The sequence below is a fragment of the Dromaius novaehollandiae genome, chromosome 17 (genome assembly GCF_036370855.1).
Source record: "Dromaius novaehollandiae isolate bDroNov1 chromosome 17, bDroNov1.hap1, whole genome shotgun sequence".
In the NCBI taxonomy this organism is placed as follows: Eukaryota; Metazoa; Chordata; class Aves; order Casuariiformes; family Dromaiidae; genus Dromaius; species Dromaius novaehollandiae.
Genome location: NC_088114.1, coordinates 13,178,799 through 13,197,506, shown reverse-complemented (window position 1 = coordinate 13,197,506; position 18,708 = coordinate 13,178,799). Strand labels below are relative to the sequence as shown.

At 58.4% G+C, this 18,708-nt stretch overlaps 1 protein-coding gene across 2 annotated transcripts in view; it reads right to left on the bottom strand.

Annotated features, from left to right (window-relative positions):
• Positions 1-17,749, bottom strand: part of MSI1 (musashi RNA binding protein 1) — a 31,189-nt gene extending 13,440 nt beyond the window's left edge. Inside the window, exons 1-6 of one of the 2 annotated variants that reach the window (XM_064522274.1) lie at positions 17,510-17,749; positions 17,165-17,205; positions 16,989-17,070; positions 16,790-16,874; positions 11,971-12,012; positions 10,038-10,130 (exon numbers count right to left, since the gene is read on the bottom strand). In XM_064522274.1, the coding sequence (XP_064378344.1) occupies positions 10,038-10,130; positions 11,971-12,012; positions 16,790-16,874; positions 16,989-17,070; positions 17,165-17,205; positions 17,510-17,568 (402 nt within the window). In that variant the 5' untranslated portion in view covers positions 17,569-17,749. The remainder of the gene's footprint in view (positions 1-10,037; positions 10,131-11,970; positions 12,013-16,789; positions 16,875-16,988; positions 17,071-17,164; positions 17,206-17,509) is intronic. The other variant, XM_064522275.1, reaches the window with a different exon arrangement.
• Between the last annotated feature and the right edge of the window lie 959 nt (positions 17,750-18,708).

Genomic DNA, 18,708 nt, shown 5'->3' with positions numbered 1-18,708 from the left:
ACCTTCCCCGCTGGGTGTTTCCTTGCCGAGACACATCTGCACCGCTCGCCGGGTCAGGCCGAGCAGGGTTAAAAAATACCCTGCAATCTCCTCCATGTAAGCCCCAGTGTAAACCTGTCCCACTGACCCATCCCTCCTCTCTAATACCGCTGCCTTAATCCGATTATGAAACTGGACGTGCTCAGGGGAGGGGCGCGACGGGCTTCGGCCAGCAGCTGCCCGGCCGTCCTCCTCCGCGCCGCGCGCGGCCATTTCCCCAGCGGCGACCCCCCGCGCCGCGGCTCCGAGGGGGGATCGCTGCCCTGGCCTCCCCCCGGGAAGGAGCCGCCTTTCTGCCTCCTCCCGACGCGCCCGCAGCCCGGCGCGGGGGCAGAGCTCTCCCCGCAGCCCGGCGTGGGCTTGGGCCACAGCGCACCTGGTGCCGGGCGACCGGCCCTGGTCCGGGAGGGGACAGGGTCGTTAGCAAAAGAGGCACCCGGCTCCACGCCGCGAGGACGGCAGGAACCATTGCTAACGTTTCTAGTGCCATCGCGAGAAAGGAGACGTCATCCTTGATGCCCTTGGGTTTTCCAACGCGTCCGCACCACAGCAGCGAGGTGACAACAGGCCGCCCAGCTCCCCGCGTCTCGCGCTGCTCCCGTCGGGGCCGGCGTCCCTCCGCTAAGTCAACAGAGACCCGCAGACCACGCTAGCAGCCCACCCGTGCCGAAGGGGACCCAGTGCCCCGCGCAGGCCCGAAGCGACCCCTCGGCCTGCCGCCCGGGCTGCGGGGACCGGCGGCAGCCCCTCACGTCGCCGCCGCCCCTCACGTCGCCGCCGCCCCTCACCGCTCGCGCCTGCCCCTACGCCGGCCCCTTCGTAGCGCCAGCACAGCTGTGACGTGCTGGGGGGGGCCCGACCCACGTCAAAAATATTTCAAGTGGTTTCATTGTTTATTTTTATTTGTTTTTAAGCTCCATCCATTCCCCTATCCGTTTCACAGAAGGGCCAGGCCCGTAACTGTCCTCTCCAGCACACGGCGAGGAGACGCGTGCCAACAGCGCTTGGAGGTGGCTTCACCATTCGGGAAGACGTCGGCTCAGGTAGCTGGAGCCTTCCAAACCCGCCAAGGAGAGAGACGGGAAAGCAAACCCCAGCGGGGCGGGAGCCCGGCCCCGCTGCTGACTTGCACCATCCTCTCCCCCCGCAGCAACCTCGTCCCTGCGGAGCCCGGGCAGCAGGAGCAGCCGCGAGCGGCAGAGCCCAGGGCGCATCCGAGTGCAAACCCACCGCAGAGCAGCCGCCCGGGGCCCGGCTGCTCGCTCCCGCGGCGCTCGGAGTTGGGAGAAGTGCAATGGCCTCCCCCCAAACTATGCCTCGTGCGTGGAAAGGAGCCGTGATCTGCCTCAAGCCGATCCTCCCTGCCAGCACTTTGGAACCAGGTGTCTGCTCAGCACCCTGAAACGCACCCTTGTCTTGCAAAAACCTATTTACAGTAACATGTACGATTTGAAAGCTGTCTCCTGTCATGAACTTCACAGAAGCACCTCAGAGCTGTCGTCTCACCACCTTCCCTGAAAATCTAAGCTTTATATATACATATATCTGTAGAGCAATCCTACCCTGCTCGACTCTGGGACCAAAACTCTGTGTATAGCCACAACTGCTGTTTTTCGCTGCCAAGAAAACCTACACGCAAGTACCTCTCCTGATCTCTTTGCAAGGCAACAGGTGAGATGAGTTCAGCGGGCTCAGACTGGCACCGATCCAGTCAGGTCCTTCATTTCAGACGAGGCCCAGCAGCCGCCTGCAGGGCTGCACCGGGGTGCGGAGGCGCAGGACACGTTCGGGACTAGCGAGGCCGGCGGGATGGGCTGCAGAGCACCAAGTGCCCTGCCGAGCAGGGCGAGGGCGTTTCCAGCATCCCGGCCAGGGATGCCACCGGCCACGGCAGGGTTTGCCCCAAAGCCCTTGCAGCCGGTGCCACGGCACCCAGGTGTGGCGAGCGCAGAGGACCGGGTGCAGCCACCCCTGCTCGGGCAGGGAGCCGGAGGCAGCGCGAGGCGGCACTTCAGGGTGCACTCGGTGCCCCGACGCGTGGCCAGCACGCGGCACGGCCGGGCCCGGCCCGGGGCGCCTCGGCCCGCAGCAGCCGGCCGGGACACGGCGCCCGGCACTGGCCCCGGCCCCGGCCCGGGGGGCAGCGGGGAGCAGGCCGGGCCCGGCGCGGCGGCGCCCCCGACCCCCGCCGGGCCCGGCCCCTTCCCCGGCGGGGCCGCGCCGGGCCCAACAAAGGCGGCAGCGGCGGCGGGGGCCGGGGCCGGCTCCGCGCGGGGCCCGTCGCCAGGGCAACGCGGCCGCCAATGGCAGCTGCCGGCCGGGATTAGCCGCGCGCTAACGCCGCGCCCGGCGCGCACAAAGCCGCCCCGCTGCGCCCGGCCCGCGCCGGCCTCCCGCGGGGGGGGGCGGGGGCGCCGCCGCCGCGCGCGCACAACCGCCCTTCGGGGCCGCGCGCGCACATAACGGCCCCTCAGGGCCGCGCCGCGCGCGCACAACCGCCCTTGGGGCCCGGCCGGCGGCCTCCCCCCAGCACCCGGGCAGGGGATGCGGGTCCGGCCCCGGCGGCTGCACCGCGCAGAGGCGCTTTCAGCTCCTCGGGGGACCCCGCGGAGACCCCGCCGCTCAGAGCCGTCTCCAGCCCCTTTCCACAGCCCGACAGCAGAGCTGAACCTGCCTGAGAACCGGGGCTGGGAGAAGCGCATGGAAAAGGGCCCTCACAGCTTCACAAACGCCCCTTAGGTTCATTTTTAATAGGGCGTGGAAATAACCTGTGATGGTAACTGTACGTTAACAAAGGCTTTTGCTGGGTGAATTGTCTTCCTCCTGCTCTCGCCCTCCTTAAATAAATATTTGTTTCAATTCTTTAAACATAGTCAAAGCAGCAGATCGCTTTACTAGAAAACTGTTTAGCTTAGTGGTCAAGGCTCTCTCCCCAGGAACTATTTAGCTTACTGGTCCAGGCTGCCCTTATCCAGCGTTTGAGGTTAGAAGTTCAAGGTTTGTGCATTTCCCCGCACACACACACAACTATTAGCCGCTGGCTGTCTCGTGTTTAGCCACGGGGATCAACAACGCCAAGGAAGAAAAGGGGAAGGTCGCACTCCCAAACACCCCCGTGGCAGGGAATAACTTTTTTGACAGGTACTTGGCAGTGAGGGGTTGACACACATCTCTGAGCCTTAAACACAAGCCGTGTAACATCATCTCCTCTCAACTCTTCCTGTCTTCGAGGCCTTCTCCAGCCTTGGAGACCAAATCGAAGCGGAAGGACGAGATGAGTTTTGGCTCAGGGAAGGTAACGTATTTGGAAAGTGAAAAAAAGATCCAGAACTGCTTCTAATCCTTCAAGGATTTGCCGCGGCTGAGGCCCGTTGAGGGAGGGCAGCGCCTTCCCCAGAGGTGAAGGAAGGTCCTGCCACGCCGGCGCCTGGTCTCCACGAGAGCAGCGCGGTGGTGGTGGCCAGGAGAAGCGATGGCCCACAGGTTTCACAGAAAGCCTCTCCACCAAAGCAGCCCTCAGCCTAGCCGAAACATTCAGGTGCCCAGATATGAGACATTTTGTACCAAAACAGAATGCAGCACGATCCGCTTGGGGCTTGGCCAAAAGGCCCAATTTTTTCAATGGCTTAGTCCCACTCTAATATCAACAGCTCTTTCAGTCTTCCTGGTACAGTCATAGGTCTCTGCAGAAGAGGAAGTCAATGACAGGCTCATTCAAATAAAAAAAAAATCCAACACAAGTTTGAGGAGAAATGTTCAATGCACTTCCACATGAGCAAATCTTGAAGAAAGTTGTAAATACTCAAGCGAATGCTTTGAGTGCAGAGATGGGTGTCTTCCACCTGAACAGCAACTAATCATGGCTCAGCTGGTCCTAGAAGGAACTATAGCCACGTATACTTAGAAAAAAAAAAAAAAAGGCAGAGGACTAGTAGCTGCTGAGGCAGCTTCAGCATGAGAAATATAAACCAAATGATCCAGAAACCACTCAGCCATCCTGCCGAGAGAGGGGATTAGCAGCCCTGAGAGGTTCTCCTGGCTGCTCTAACATGACACGCCGATTCGGAGGGGAGAAAACCCCGACGCAGAGGCTGGCTCGGCGGAGCAGGCGTGCTGCGCCCGCGCGGCAACCTTCTCCCTCCGTTCCGCAGAAGCTTTCTCAAAACTCTGCGAATGAGACTAAACCAAGGGAAAGAGCCCATTCCCGGCCACAGGTGAGAGGGCCAGTCTGTCCAGGTGTTCCTGCCTGCCTGCACACTGCTCCGTGGGCACCTGGCAAATATCAAATGAACCAGTGAAGGTCTGAATGACCATTAATGCTGCAGCATTTTTGGCTATCTGCCTACCAGATGCAGAGCACAGAGCACCCTTTGTTCCAGGGGCATTGTCACCACAAGCCAAACTGCCGACTGACACAAGAGAGGTGATCAGATTCCCCTTCGCCTCCCCTCCCCATCTGTTCACTGCAACCGTGTTACGCGTGAGAATTTGCATAAGTTGCCCTCTGATCTGGGGAAGAAAATCCAAAATCCAGTTTGGAAATCCACAGCAGGTTGACAAGTAGCTTTGATCCCTGGAATTTCCAGAGAGCTGCAGATTAAAGATTAATTAATTAATGTTCTCCCAATCCGAAGTGAGGGAAATCGGGCCCAACATAAGCGCAGGAACAAGTATGTCTTTAAAGAAATTCCCCATCAGTATCTAAAGGTTCTCCAATTAGTGAGTGTGGAAATCTCATTCCACATACCCAAGTCAACCACACCGTTTTTCTGACAGGTGTACCTGAATATGTATTTGTGACAGACATATAAACTGTCATCAAATCTAGCTAAGGATACCGTGCTTTTTTCTTGGTTGGGACAGTACTAGATTCATTGCCCGAGTGAGATCTCAGAACCTGTCTTAGGCAAACAGCCTGGAATTTGGATTAAGTATTAGACGGCAACCTAAAGGTCAGAACTGCACTTGGACCTCAGCAGTTCTTTTTCTCTCTCTCATTTGCTCCCAGGGTATTTTCAGAGAGAGCAGGCCTCTTTCTGGGCATGATCTGTCTCACTGAGAGGCTGTGCTTTCGTGACCAACTCGTCCAAATACGCAGATCACCTGCAGGCCCAGGGAAAGATGTAAATTGTTTTCAAGCACTTGTCAAGCACTCTAGGAGCCACAACTGATTAGTGAGTCATGCAAAGATGTCATCGTGAATATACTTCTTGTACTTCTGCTCCATCAAATGCAAAAAACACATAGGAGAGAAAACCATGAGTTCAAACACCAGACTTTGGTCCAGACCCCTATTTCTTCTCGAAATAAAGACAAATACCTCTTCATTTCTAGTTTCAGTAAGGACCAACTTCTCTTTCCAAAGACACTTCTAAAGAATAAAAGACTGCTCTAATTTGGTGCAGCCAGAGGCCCACCTTGCCCAACGTCCCCACAAGATACCGACCAACAGCGGACACCTTGGGAAGAATGTAAGGAGAGGGCAAGGATACTATTATATACCCCAGCAGACTCCCTCGCCTTCCAGCCATTTGTGATGCAGGTATTTCCTGAACTAGAAGGGGTGTCTGTATATTTAAAAGACCATCCATGAATTTGTCCAATCACTTTGGAGCCTAAGTAAATTTGAGTAACAACAAGAGAGACCTTCTTATTTCTTCTGAACCTCCTATCCTTGTTTGACTAATTTGTTTGACTCTCTCTACCCCACAACTTCATCAGACCAACCCTTGAAAAAGAAAGACAGCTTGAGTTTTTTTCAGTTATGATTTGAAATAAATAACCTTGATCACAAGCTCTGAGACCTAATTGTCCAAAGAAATTACTCTGATGGTCACCCCACCCCCAACCCCATATAATATAGAACAACGTGTTCCTACAGGTTGAAAGAGAAAAGGAAGAAGCTGGCACTCGGGATCTTCTGGGTCATCTTCATGCTTGTTGAACTACAGAGAGGACTAGCTAAGCCTGAGGTGGTAGGTGGAAGCTATTTTTCTCCTCTCTTTCTGGCTCAGGTTTCAGTGAGGCTGGTAGCCTCCTTCTAGGAGACTGCTGAAAGAGTCCCGTGTGAAGCCTAAAGATTTCTGACAGTCCACCCCGAGCCAAGACATTTGGCTGCACATACTGTGAGTGCAATTCTCCCTAGGATTTCTATCCTACAGCTGAATAGGTCATCTCCTTTAAAAACCACGCCCATGGTCTTAGCTTGCATCTCAAAGATTTGAGTTTTGGATTCAGAAGTGCTTCCTAGATGATCCCACTATATTCAAAGCCCTAGTAGCTGTACCTGACAAACCGAAGCCAGCTTGAGAGCACTCCTCAGTCTGTGTCACTGTACTCCAAAAACAACTTTGTATTCTGTCCTCGTGAAAGCAGCAGCCCATATATTTCATTCACAGTTTTGAAAGAAGAAAAAGAAAGCAGTCCTTTGAAGCAGAGAAGCTCTCACACTGTATTTGGGATCCTCTCTGAAGTTTCACCTTCTCCTGTCAAAACCAAATATTTTGACATGAAGAAAAGGGGATGCTAGCCTCTCCCTTTCTTCCTTACCCCTAAGTAATGCTCATGATTTCCTTCACACACATTTTTATTTTTCTTTTGCCACTTCCATTTTAAAAAGCTCAGAGAACATTTTGGACTCAGCAAGGAAAAAAAAAACCCACAAAGATAGGAGAATAAAGGGAAGTGCCAAAATGGAAATGTCAGACTTTGAAATTTTGGTTTTTTTGAAATGGGAAACCATTTCATTTCAAGCCCTACCAAACAAACCAAACTTCCACTTTTTCTGCTAATGAACATTGCTTCCGATCATAGATGCAACAACACTAGCTATCTGAACAGACTTGCAAATTAGCAGTTCACAGATTTGGACCAGAGAGAACATTAGGATAATCTAATTTGACCTCCTCTGTATTAGAAGCTGTAGGATTTTCTCTAGTAATTCTTACAGCGTGCTCACGCTTTCTGACTGGACTAGAATGAACGCCTTCAAAAGCCATGAATCCCAATCTGAAGACCTCAAGTGGTGGCAAACCTACCACACGCTTAGGCTTGCAGTCTCACGGTTGCCTAGAAGATAACCTTCACCTGAAACCCGTTCAGTTGTTGGTACTCCTGTGTCCTCAGAAGCAAAGGATGATCTCTCACTGACAGCTGAGATCCAAACTGAGATTGCCATTGGATTCTCAAAGATCAACGAATATTCATCTCCAGGAGCCCGGCAGCTTGATTTTAAGGAATCAAGACACTATGACTTGTGCACCCCTCTCTTTCTCCTCGCACTAAAATCTAAGCATTTGTAAGGGTTCTTGGACAAGCAGGAGGTAAGAGGTGTAATTTTTCCCCCTGCCAGCTCCTGGGTAGCCATGGGGTCATTCAAAAGAGGGAACACAGACAAAGCCATTTCCTCAGAGGACAAGGCTTTAGAAGGAAATCCCTGACAATTTCTTTTCAGACAGTCTCCACCCAATTCCAGAAGAAGTACTGACCACAAATGACTTAGAAAACATTTTTTTCAGAGAGGCTTTCCAAGATGAGGATGACATGGCTGAAGTCTCACCACCTCTCACTTAATGACACGATGAAGTCAGGAGATGGGAGACCCTAGAGTCAGGTACCAGGAGTACCTCTTAAGAAGGGATCCTAGGGAACCTTTGAAAAGTAAGAGGCCCCAGAGTATCAGAACAAACTCCAAAAGAGTCTGTACTAAAGTCATGTTCTCCATAAGAATGAGTCACATCTGAAACTGTAAGCAACCGTCTTTCCTTAGCCCTACAGACCACAGAGTAGGACATTCAGAGCTGACTGTCACATAGGCTCGCCTCTGAAATGTGTTTTCCCACTGATCCCACACATCGCCCCTGTGGAGCTGCTGACCAGAGAGGATTTCTCAGGAAGCAGTTCTCCTGGCCTTCAATGAATTAACTGAGCCTTGGCCTGGAAGAGGGTTGCAAGCTAGAAGACATGCTTTGCACTAGAGGTCTGAGGAGTTTCTCTTCAGCCAAAATAGCCAGATGACTCAGAAAGCTGCCCCAAGACAGAGAGTCAATCTGACCAACCCTGACCTCTCCCCGAGGAAACTCCTCAGAGCCAAGAAGCCAGCTGCATTAGCCTCATTCACATTTTGAATTCCGGATGTTGTCCAGGATGCTGGTTCTTCGGGAATGAATCGCACTGAGCTATGCAGAACTCTCCCTTCTGCCTAGTCCGAGAAAACAATCCGACACAACCAGTTCTTGCTAGTCTCCTGACGTCAGGACTCCTTTCAACCCATGACCATTAAATAAGAGGAATATAACAACGTAACACCCCAAAAGACCTGGAAGGGACTTTGCAAACCAGAGCAACAGACTGTAAATGCTTGTAAACTGTGAGTGCTACATGACATGCTTCTGGTTCAAATTAACAGAGGTACAGTTAAGGTTAAAAGGGGATTACGCCCAAGATACGTGGGTCTCCTATGGAATGCATGCATCAGCAGCAGTGCGGAAGCACGTGCAAGTCCAGCTAACGATCTTCAGACGACGCAGCCACATGGACAACAATGCTTTTAGTGAAGCCCTTCAGCAACACCACGTACAAGCTGCCAGGGACACAATACAGTTTGCTTACTTGTAACACAGAAAACAAAATCACACAGAACTAACGACTAGCAAACAGGGATTTCTGACGCACTGACCACTTTCCACATTACTATTTCTCCAGGGGCTGATTGGAAACACCAAGAAGTCCTACCCTGCGGTTACTATAGCAACCCAGGCCATGCATAGATTCGACTTCAGAAGCTGAACAAAGGTACTGAACAACACTTATTCCAAACTTTCTGCCCAAAAGTTCCAATGATACAGCAGAACTGATTACAGAACTCCCCTTCTTCACACCAGTTAATGCACTTTGATAATAACATCACCCTTTCACATGACCTTTCATAAGAAAATGAATACCAAAGCCTTCATGCCTCACGCTCATTACAGCTTCTGTGGTACTTTCTTCCAGATCCAGGATGCTATCAGCAACATCCTGCCAAGATTACTGCCAAGCAAACTGTACTGTGTCACCTCCGCGGGAAGGTCCCCACAGCCAGAACCCAACACTTCTGCTCCAAACAGCTAATCCACGCACAACACCGTCGAGCAACAGTGAAACAGTCGCAGCGCCCTGCCCCAGAGGTGACCGCATTCAGCATTTGGGTACAACGATCCCCTTCTATTCCTAATCCCATTAAAAATGTTGCAGTCCTTCAGTCTAATATTACTGCCATTGCACCTCAGCGTGCGCGCAGCCTCCTGATGTGGCTGAAGGGCCAAGACTGAGCCCCTTTCTATCCTCCAATTCTGTCCCAACACATGATTTGCACAACTGGCTGTCAAGGACCAAGGGCACAAATGACTTCAAATCACAGCAGCCTACCCTTCCCTGCGCCAGCAGCTGGCACAGAAGAAGCCATGCTAACACAAGGGACAGCCTACTTGCCAAATTTCCTTCAAACATCCAAAAACAACATCACCACTTGTCCAGGACTCAGCAGGAGAAGTTGCAGAACCAAAGGGCTTATTTTTAATAAAGGATTACAGAAATATCAATCACAAGGCTTAGAATGAGAAACAAGGCCAAAATCACAGGTTTGATGCTGAAGCAGATCTGTGAAGAGTGTCTGCAGACTTTCCCTCAGCATTCGAACAAACTGCAAATCTGCAGGACCAAAATGCCGTAAGAGGCCTCTGGGCACGGAGGAGGGAAAAGCATTTCCCTTAGCCCAGGTCCCATCCACTCCAAGAAAGAGCACAAGCTCTCTGTTTCAAATCAACACAGGGCAGGAATCACAAGCTCTAGCCCCTACAAAGAAATTACAGCTAACCAACATCTGTAGCTGACCTTCAATTTACTTAACCCCATGCAAAAGACTCACAGACTCCTAATCCTGCCTCCAAAAGAGTTCAGAAAACTCCTTTTTGCCCCAGAAGCAACAGCTTTGATCCAGCACCACTCAAGAGACTTACCTTCCCAAATTGCTCAAAATATTGTTTCACATCCTCCACAGTAGTGTTCACTGACAGACCACCCACAAATATCTTCTTCGTTCGGGTCACCATCTGGAAAAGGGAAGGACAGGAATTCACCGAATAAACCGAGAGGGAGCAGAGAACAAGGCTCAAAAGGCCACTAACTCCCCCTCTGCTGCCGGGAAGCCTCTGCCCCTTCGCTGCAGCCGAGCTTCCACCCGCCATGGAGCTCCACAGCCAAACGCGGCCGGCCGGCGTTTCCCATGCCGGACCTCGAGGCACGCTCTCGCCGAGCCCTCGCCCCATCCTGCCCACGCACGCTTACCAGGTCATGGACACCTCAGCCCTCGCTAGCGCACAGCCCATCTCCGCCCAGCGGTGCCTCCCTGGCTCGTACAGCACTTTGCCAGCCTCTCCCCTCGCTGCCCTGCCCGCCGCTCGCTTGGCGCGATCACAACCCCCCGGGGACGCGGGCCACTACCGTCCCCTTCCCAGCCCGCCAGCGCTCGCCCTCGGCTCTCCCTGCAGCCCTGCCACTTCACGTCCCCCCAGACCCCCCCAGGCTCCTGCGGAGAAGCCTGCGCTGCTCTCCGGGGAGGAGAGGTGGGCTGGAGGGCCGCCGGCACAGGGAGGCTCCCCGGGCTGTGCCGGCCCAGCTCGCCAACCGCACAGCGCTCCACCTTACATGGGAAGAGCCCCATTTCACACCATTCCCCAGCCACTCAGAGGGAGCCCAGGAGACTCCAGTTAAATCTCTTTTCCCTTGGGAGGAAGGCAATGGGAAGAGCCCTCCGCCACTTCTCACTCATGCAACCAGAGCAAGGGGAAAAAAAAACAACAAAAAACGCTAGCTACCCCGCGAGGGGCCATGGCTGCCAGGCTGAGGCACACTGACATCCTTTGAACCGGCTCTCCAGCTGCATCCTCCCCTTTACTGCTTGACTACACCCCTGCTCTCAGAGGAACACATGGTCCTAATTACCCCAAGGAGCATAGGGCTAATCCGCAGCAATTCCCTGGCTTGGAGAGCAGCCCGTTCTAACACTAAAGCACCTTCTGTCACCAAACTGCTTAATGGAATTAACCCAATTCCTACCATGTGCTTCCTGGCTCCAGTTACTCGGGATACCTGCTCACCAATTGTTCCCCAGGCCTGATCCCCCTTCGCTTCCCTCCCTGCGCCAGCCTCTTCTTCCCTCCGCACTTCCCTCCGCCGCTTCTCCCAAGCTCCTTCTCCCGTGACAGCACTTGGAATGGAGACCGTTAAAGTTAAAGGGAGACCCAAATCTGTATTTCACTCTAAAAGCAGCCTCCAGCCTGCTGCTGGCTCCTCAGTGAAAAACTTCTACTTGCACGTCTGGAACAAGTTCCTGCAACTGCTCAATTTGATGCCACAGCTTCTTGCAGATAAGGTCCAGCTCCAAACGCCTTCTGCCTTTTCCAGTGCAGAAGCACTCCAGGGCATTTCACAAAATGAAATCCTTTTCCTGAAATTCCTGAACAAAATGAAATTCCTTCCCTGCCATACATTCATTCATTCGCACATGCGTGCAGGCGCGCACACAACTCCCCTTCCACCTGTATCGCCACGCACCGTGCAACTGCTGTGCATCTCCTTAGGCCTGTCACTTCCAGACATTGGCTGCAAGTTAGGAAGGACCAGCCTCATCCTAGGCAGAGTTTAGTTCACCAGTCCTCACTGTTGCCATCCCACAGGGTAGCGGAGAGGCCTGTTGGCTCCTCCAGCGCCGCACAACCCCCCGCGCTCCACCACAAGCCGGGCAGCGGTGTACCGCAGCTCTGTGTGTTGAAGCTGATGCAACAGCAGCTCACGCTCAAAGCGAGTCCCGAGCAAACCTGCACGGAGGGACAGGATTCTCCACCACAAATGTCACCCTTTGGAGCAGCACGGGCTGCGTGCGGTACCTACCTTGGGCTGTGCTCGGCGGGGGAATGCTACCTTCGGGTCGATCTGAAAGAGATGAGGGGAAGCAGAGGTGAACACGCTTTTGTTGCTGTTTACGAACGCAGGATTTCCTCCGTGCACGCGGCTTTCCCTGCCCACGTGGCAGCTGCCAGATGCCCACAGAGTCTGCCCGCCGCAGCCCTCCTGCCCGCAAGGTGCAGCCGCGAGACTACAAGTCCCAGCATGCAGCGGTCTGGCTCCGGCGGAGCAGTGCCCAGACGGCACCCGGGAGCCCATCACATGCGGGGATTAGCCGGCGGCTGCACCCTCCCACCGGCCTGCCCCGGGTGCCCTGCATCAACAGCGTCACGCTAAAAGTGCTTTCTGCCGCCCTTCCGCTCCCCCGCTTCGCTCTGCCGCCAAGTACAGAGCTCACCTGGCGAACGATAGGACGGAAAAGCAGCAGCACGCAAAAAAGCCAAACGCTTCATCCCGCAAAACGCAGGATAAAGAAACGAAAGAGCAGACAGGAAGGTGCCAATTAAACAGAGGAGTCCAAACCCCAAAAGGCTGCGGCGCGGCGCGGGCTCCGGCGGCAGGCAGCGCTCCCCCCGCCCGCGGCGCCGCACACAATGGCGCGATGCCTCCCCTCCGCGGGCCGAGCCCTCCATTGTGCCGCCGCCGCCGCGCAGCCCCTCCGCAGCCCTGCCGCCCGCCCGCCCGCCCGAGCGGCCGCCGCTCCGCGCCCCGTCCAGGTGCCGCGCGTTCTGCTGGGGTCAGCAGAGACGAGCGCGCGCCTGCATCTGCCACACGCCGCCACCGCCACAAAAGCTGGGAAAAAACTAACCCAGCTCAAAGCCAAACACCCGTGAAAGCCTCTGCTCCTCCTCAGCCGCCACGCCAGGCCTTACAGCCTATTTTTACAGCAACTCTTGCAAAGTTACATCACATCAGGGATGATCCAGACCTACAAATCAGCTTAAGGAGAGCGGTGGTGAAGGCAGGTCCGGCTCATCCCCGCGCTCGGGAAGGCCGCGGCCGGGGAGCAGCCCGGCGTCGTCCCGCCGGCCCGAGCAGCCCAAGGAAGCCGCCTCTCCCCGGCTCCGCTCGCGGCCATTGTTCTGCCTCCAGCCCGGCCGCCCTCCTGCCCTGCGGCCTCTCCTTGTCGCACCGACCCGGAGCTCGGCCTCCCCCGGCCCTGCCACCAGCTCCCCTCCCTGCCCTCCCCACCTCCGTCCTGACTCACAGCCTGCTACATAAATAAACCCAGCACGTAAGTAAACAGAGGCAAAAGCGAAGAGCACAAATAAACTCAAAAATAACCCTCCCTCCACGCGCTCCGAGCGCAGGCAGATTAGCGTACCCGCCGGGTGCCTCCCCGGGCATCCGACCCGTCCCGTCCCTCCCCTCCCGCGTGTGCGCACGCACACACACACACACACACACACACACACACACACACACCCCACACCCCCCTCCAGCTTCCTGGCTGGTGCAGAAACCCACAGCGAATACTGAGGACAGGGGACGGCAGGAGACCAGGAGGCTGATGGCAGATAATAAGCAAAAACAATAATCTACTGTCTTTTAGTTCTCAGCCAGCGTCATTCAGCTCCTGCCAAGAAGATGCTTTCATACTCTGCAATGCTAAGCTCGGCCTCATTTTCTCATTACCCTGAGTGTGATCAACTGGGCAGAGATAACGCGTCCTCCCGGCTGGAGGGAGCAGGCAGTCATCTCACAAATTCTTCTGCACAACTAGCCTTTGTTGCAGGTGGAGCGGGGCCCGGCCGAGCGGCCGGCGGCGCCGACCTGGGAACGCGCGGAGGGGAGCGACTTCAGCACCGGCCTTGAGTTACTGAAGCTGGACTGCTCCTCGGCTGCTGGAGCCTTTCTAATCGAAGCAAAAGTGCTGCTGCCTTATTCCCTCGTTCCTGGTGTTAAAACAAACAGCAGTGGAGGAGTTGTGTTTCAGTGTCACCTGCTGACGTAATGGATCCTTTTTACAGAGCTAGATATAAATCTGCTAAGAGTAAAAGCATTCAGAACCGCTCAGATTGTATCCGAAAACAGAAAGCCAGTATCGGACTGCAGCGGGTGGAAGTCGCCTAAGCGGGAGCCGCTCTGGTTTTGCCCGGCCAGGCTTTCGGGAGGAGGAATCCCCCTGAAGTCGCAGGTGTACCGGCGGCCTGGCGCGGGCGCCTCGGTAGCGCTCCTCAGGCCGCCCAGCACCGACTGACAGCGAAGATGGCAAAACGCGCACGCTGACCTGGCTGGAGCAGTGCCCTCGCTACCCGAGAGCGGGGGGGCAGGGAAGGGCCCGCGAGACCTCAGAAACCGCGCTGGCGATGCTGCGACCGGGTTTGCTCATCCATCGCACCTCCACGGCTCCCTTCCCTTCGCCGCGCCACGCTCGGGGGCTCACGTTACTCCCTCCACCACCAAAGACAAACCCGAGGAGACCTCGGCAACAAAGAAACAATACAGCAGCCAAACATCCCCGGGACTGCTCCTTCCCCAGCACGCAAAGGAGCGGCTCAAGGCAGCGGCCAGCTGCAGCTTCACAAAGTCACGCAAATCTTTTACCTTGAGACTGCAAAGCCAATTCTCCTATCAAGCATTTCCATAAATAACCCCGTAGGCTGCCACTATCTAGCTTACAAACAAAGAGAAGTCTGAAAAGCACAAGGTTTCCCCAGAGAACCGGGCCAGCACCACTCGCCAGCGTAGGAAGAACTGGAAAACAATGGAGCAACAAGTTGGGCAGACACCGTCTACCGAGTGCTGTCTCGCAGGAGCCACCCGGCCTAGGGAGACGGCTACCCTTCCAGGCCACCGGGCCCTTTCCGGCAAAGTTTTACGAAAGCCTAAATTAGAATTGAGGCGAGTTTGTGCCCTTTAACCCATGACTCACAGCAGAGGCCCTCAGCTGGGCAGGCACACGACGGCGCCCTGCAGCGCGCCACCACCCACCGCTCGCCCGGCGACCACCGGGCAACGTACCCCAGAACGCTTGACCCACTTCAAAACGGAGCAAAACGAAGCACAGAGAGCAGGGGGGAAGGATGGCAGCTCCTAACAAAGGCAGGGCTCTGGTGGAACGGCCGCCGCTGCCTCTGCCGCCCCGACCCGCCGCACGGAGCGGATGCGGCAGGGAGCTGCAATGGCCGGCCAGCCCTCACGCGCCTCCGCCACGAGGCCCTTGTGTTCTCCTGCCGTGGCTTCCCCTTCCCTCCCCTCCCTCCTCCCCTCCCTCGCGGCCCACGCCGCGGGCTGCAGAGGGGCTCCCGGCAAGCGGCCGCTGGGGCGGGAGAAGGGAGACGGTGGATTTCACCTCATTCCTGTCCCCAAAACGCTTTCGGGATTGCTACCGCGACGGACCCCCGCCACTTGCCTTTGCACGAGGGGTCTGCGCCAGTCCACAGACTCATGACGGGACTAGCTCATCAGACACCGTGTTTACACAGGCTATTGAAAAAAAGAAAGAGAGAAACGAAAACCCTGGGCCCTCCACAAAACGCTGCACGGCAGCCCTCCCCCAGAGCAGAACTCACTTCACATCCCTCATGAAAGAAGGAGGTTTAAGAGTCCTAGGAACCACCCTCGGCGAGGGAGGCCGGGAGAGGTTTCACCAGGGGTTCCCATGGGGAGGAAGGACCTGTGCACATCAAAGGGAGCGATCCATGCAGTTAAACAGGAACAGACATAAATCTCGCTGCAACTCATGCCGTAAACCTCAAGAAAGGGGGTCTCGCTCTCCCGCCCTCTCCATTCTGCTCAGATAAAGGAGGACGTCTGAGCTACCGCACGGGAATCCAAGTTGCACGTCTGGACTCCTCGCGAGCCCACGCTTGGCGCTGGGACTTCTCCTTTCAGCATGTCACCCCTTCCCAGCCCCCACCGCTCCCCCATCGCCCCCCTCACCTTCGCCCCCGGGGCAGCAGCAAGAACAAGGAGTCGGAGAGGAGGCAAGCCACCAAAACTAGAGAAGGGACCTCCCACTCAGACACCTAACCCCCACCCCCCAAAACGGCCTACGCATCTCCCCAGCGCTACCGGTCCGCGATGCGGCAGCGGGTACGGTACGCCCAGGCCAGGGGGCTGCCGAAGCCTGCCCGCGAGTCCTCCCAGGGCTCCCGAACGGCTGTTACCGGCGCAGCGAGGGCCGGGGCCGCGGCTGGTGTTTCGCGAGGCGGTCGGTGGCCCACATGGGCGGGCAACGGCCGCGCTGGGAGACAATAAAGTCTTGAACCTTCGCGACCGTTACAAAAACTTCGTCCGGGGAAACCGCAGGAGAGCACAAGGATACGAGGGACACACGCTCCGTACCGAGGGGCGGACAGACCCGGAGGAGCGGCAGCTACGGCCGGAGAAAACAGGGCCTCGGATCCTGCGAGGAGCGAGCGGTGCCGGGAGGGATGCGCACCGCCGGGAGGAGCGGCGCTCACCGGAAAGGCCGGGCACGCGCCGGGGGCCAGGCGGCATCTCCCCTCTCCCGCGACGCGCGCGCCTTCGCTTCCCGGGGCGAACCCTCGCCCCAAGTGTCCTCGCTCGTCCTGCCCCGCGGAGCGCCACGGCCGCTTCTCAAAGGGGCCTCGCGATCAATGGGCAGGATGAAAACCATAACCAGGGATCCACAGATCGATACCCGGACATTCGGTCACTGATCGATGCCAAACCCCCAGCTCAGACAACAGCTACTTTACCAGCTGATAAGTGGGGTGGAGAACGGGCCGATCGATCTTTATCGGCAATCGATAGTTTACAACCTCTAACTGGGAATCAACCACCGCAATCGATAGCTGCTCCGATAGCACCCCGGAGGTGGGAGAAGTCGTCTCACCGTCTTGGAGTCCAGCTCGTGCCGGGATTGGGCCAGGACCTTGTCGACGCCGGCCTGGTCCACGAAGGTGACGAACCCGAAGCCCCTGAGCCCCGCAGGCCCGGCAGGAGAGGGGGGATGCGGAGAGAAGAAAGAAAGTTGGTTAAAGTGGCGGCCGGGCTCGGCGGGGCCGAGGGAGGGGCGGGCGCGGCCTCCTCACCTGGATCTCTTTGTCAGCGGGTCGCGCATCACCAGGCACTCCTTCACCTCGCCGAACTGCCCGAAGTACTCCCGCAGGCCCTCTGCAAGCACAGCGCGCGTGGGTGCCGGCCCGCGCCCCCCCCCCCCGCCCCGGCCCGGCCCGGCCCGGCCGGCAGGTGCCCGCCCGCCGCTCACCTTGCGTGGTCTGCCAGCTCAGGCCCCCGATGAACATCTTGCTGCGGGAGGAAGGGGGAGAGCCGTCAGCGGCGCCGTGCCGGGGGCTGCCCCGCGCGGCGGCGGTGGCGGCGGCGGCGGCGGTGGCGGCGGGCCGGGCCGCCGGCGCGGAGAGGAGGGCGAGCATCGGCCATGTTGGCAGCGGCGCCGCCGCCGCCGCCGCCGCCGCGGCGCCCGCCCGGGCCGGGGCGGCGGGGGCCGGGGGGAGGGGGGCGGCCGCGGGGAGGGGGAGGGGAGGGGGGGCCGCGGCCGGGGGGGGCCGCGGGGGCGCCGCCGCCCGGCGCCGCCCGCCCGGCGCGCCGGTACCAGGGGTCGTGCGGGGAGTCCGGGGAGGCGAGGCCGGGCTGGCTGGCGTCGGTCTCCATTCGGAGCTCTTCTCCCTGCGAGGAGCCGCGCCGCACTCCCGGGGCAGATGAGCGCTGCAAAAGGGGCCGGACGGACAGGCCATGCTGCCCCCTCCCCCGACCCCTCTCCGCCGGGCGGGGAGCGAGCGAGGGAGGAGGGCCCGGCGGGCACAACCTGCCCGGCTCCTCCCACCCCCGCCGGCCGCCGCGCGCATAAAACCCGCCGCCGCCGCCGGCCGCGCCGGGGCCGCGCGCCGCGAGGGGCGCCCGGAGCCCCGGGGCCGCGCGGGGGGCGCCGCCACCGCCACCCGCCGCCGCTTTGTGCGCGCCCGCCCGCGCCGCCCGCACCTGCCCCGGGGCGGCGGACAAAGGGCCGCGGGCTCGGCAGCGCCCTGCCGGGCGGCGGCGAGGCCCCGCTGCCTGCGCCCGGGCCCCCGGCGGCCCCGCTGCTGCCTCCGGCCCCGGCGGCGCCGGGCGGGTCGAGCGGGGCCGAGCGGAGCGGGGCCGAGCGCGCCGGCGGCCGGGGGCTGCCCGCCCCGCGGGGGGCCCCGCCCGGTCACGGCCCCTGGGCCGCTCCGGGCCCCGCTGGGCTCCGGGACCGGCTCCCCGGGCCCCGAGGGAGCCCCGAGCCCGCCCTCGGGGTGCCCCGGGAGCCCCTGCCCCCTCGCAGCCTGAAGGGCCCCCGCGGGGGAGCGGGGCACGGCTGCCGGCCTCCCCGGCTCTGCCCGGCACCGCGGGGCTGCGCCTTGCCGTGGGCCTGGAGAGCCCCTGGGCGCTGCCGTGGGTCCCCGGGTCACAGCGGTGCCGGGGCGGCAGCTACGCCACGACCCAGCCGGCTTCCTCTGCCCGGTGCTGGCGAGACCGGCCCGAGCCCCCGCGCAGCCTCCCGCCTGGACCCATGGACAGACCGGCTCGCTCCGAGCTGCGGGCTCTCTTCACGGTTGCGCAGGTTCATCCACGTGCTGATGGCTTTTCAGGCGGGTCTGTGCGCTCGCTGCCTCGCCGCTTGGGCAGCCTGGCACGGGTGACCGGAGCTTAGCTGGGAAGAGACAACATGCTGGCTGTCACCTGTAAATCTAGGCTCCCCGGAGGGCTGTAGCCTCCTGGTCCTGACGGCGTGGTGCGCCGCTGAGAACGGGCCCTGGTGCACGTCCGTGGTGC